This window comes from Poecilia reticulata, linkage group LG12, assembly GCF_000633615.1.
Source record: "Poecilia reticulata strain Guanapo linkage group LG12, Guppy_female_1.0+MT, whole genome shotgun sequence".
NCBI lineage: Eukaryota > Metazoa > Chordata > Actinopteri > Cyprinodontiformes > Poeciliidae > Poecilia > Poecilia reticulata.
In genome coordinates this window covers 26,318,346-26,319,933 of record NC_024342.1, presented here as the reverse complement: position 1 = coordinate 26,319,933, position 1,588 = coordinate 26,318,346, and the positions used below count along the sequence as shown (strand labels likewise).

Genomic DNA, 1,588 nt, shown 5'->3' with positions numbered 1-1,588 from the left:
GCTTCCCATACATTTAAACTCTTAATACTTGTATTATTTTTGATACTAATCGGCCCCCAGGTGGAAAATTAATCACTTGTTGCCATGGTTACGCACCATTACTGCTGTATGGAAGTAAATAAGAGCAGAAATTCTTCAAACATGTCGGTGTTTCTGGTTCCAGGTTTGCTGAAGAAGACGATGGAGCCAGACGTGTCGTCTTCTTCTTCTTCTTCTTCTTCTTCTTCTTCTTTTTTTTCTTCTTCTTCTTCTTCTTCTTCTTCTTTTTTTTCTTCTTCTTCTTCTTCTTCTTCTTCTTCTTCTTCTTCTTCTTCTGTCGCTGTCCTTCATCATCATCATCCTCCTCCTGAACCCAGTGAACCCGACGCCTGGTCCGGTCCGGCCCGGTCAGCAGTTGGACGCTCTTCTTCTTGTGAATAAAGTTCGTTTGGGAGGCAACAGGAAGTCCTCCGAGGTTTACCAGGAAACGATGAAAACTCGAGGTTTGAACTTTGACTAGGCCGCTGCTGCTCCAGCTGATAAGACTCTGATTTGGACGCATCCTGGACCAATCAGAGGCTGGAAGAGGCGGGGCATGTGACTGGAAGTCAAGCCCGCATCATGATACCTCCTCTGCCTGTGTGAGCGGCTGGCTGATGTTTCGCCGCCGCCGCAGGAGGCGGAACTTCCTGTTCGTCTTGGTTTCATTTTTTTATGCAAATTTGTCAAAAATCTCCATTAAAAACAAAATAATCCATAAAATAAAACGATTTTTACTGAGTTACTCGACACGAATCATCTGTTGCTTAAGCAGAACCATTTTAGTTGGTGTCCAACCTGTGGCTCGGGGGCCGTCTGCGGCCCCCCGGACTGATTTTGTGCGGCCCTGACAGCCGATGCAGATGGAAACTTTTAATGGAAAAAATCTTATTAAAACACTGAATATTCATCTTTAAACACGTTTTGCTGTTTTTGTAATAAAATCTGCAGAATAACTCAAACGTTTCCACAGTTTAACTGAAAAAAACGACTTTATTTTATTAAACTTAGGACGATAAAAGATCATAAAGCTGCAGTTTTGAGTTTTTGTGTTGAATTAACTGCAATAAAACGCGAATAAATCACCAAACTCTGATTTTATTTAATCTGTGATGATTATAAATATTCCTGCTGCGGCTGAAAACTGATTTCTACCGACGTTTCAAATGAAACTTCCCACAATCCTTTGCTGCGTCACCGGACCCGGTTTTATCGCACCGATTCCGATATTTGTGCCGATTTATCGTGAATCCATGAGGGTTTATTCATTCATCGCATTTGTTTCTGAGCTGCGCGACACGAGGCGGCCGTCAAAACCAACACATGAAGATCGCTGCGGCTAACCTGATTAGCGTGCTGCGGCTAACCTGATTAGCATGCTGCGGCTAACCTGATTAGCATGCTGCGGCTAACCTGATTAGCATGCTGCGGCTAACCTTATTAGCGTGCTGCGGCTAACCTGATTAGCGTGCTGCGGCTAACCTGATTAGCATGCTGCGGCTAACCTGATTAGCGTGCTGCGGCTAACCTGATTAGCGTGCTGCGGCTAACCTGATTAGCATGCTGCGGC

At 44.5% G+C, this 1,588-nt stretch overlaps 1 protein-coding gene across 1 annotated transcript in view; it reads left to right on the top strand.

The window, feature by feature from the left end:
- lmo4a (LIM domain only 4a) overlaps positions 1-262 on the top strand; it is a gene marked incomplete at its 5' end in the record, with an annotated part of 1,384 nt that extends 1,122 nt beyond the window's left edge. Inside the window, one exon of the mRNA XM_008424817.2 lies at positions 164-262. Within this exon, the coding sequence (XP_008423039.1) occupies positions 164-172 (9 nt within the window). The remainder of the gene's footprint in view (positions 1-163) is intronic.
- Positions 263-1,588: the final 1,326 nt, after the last annotated feature.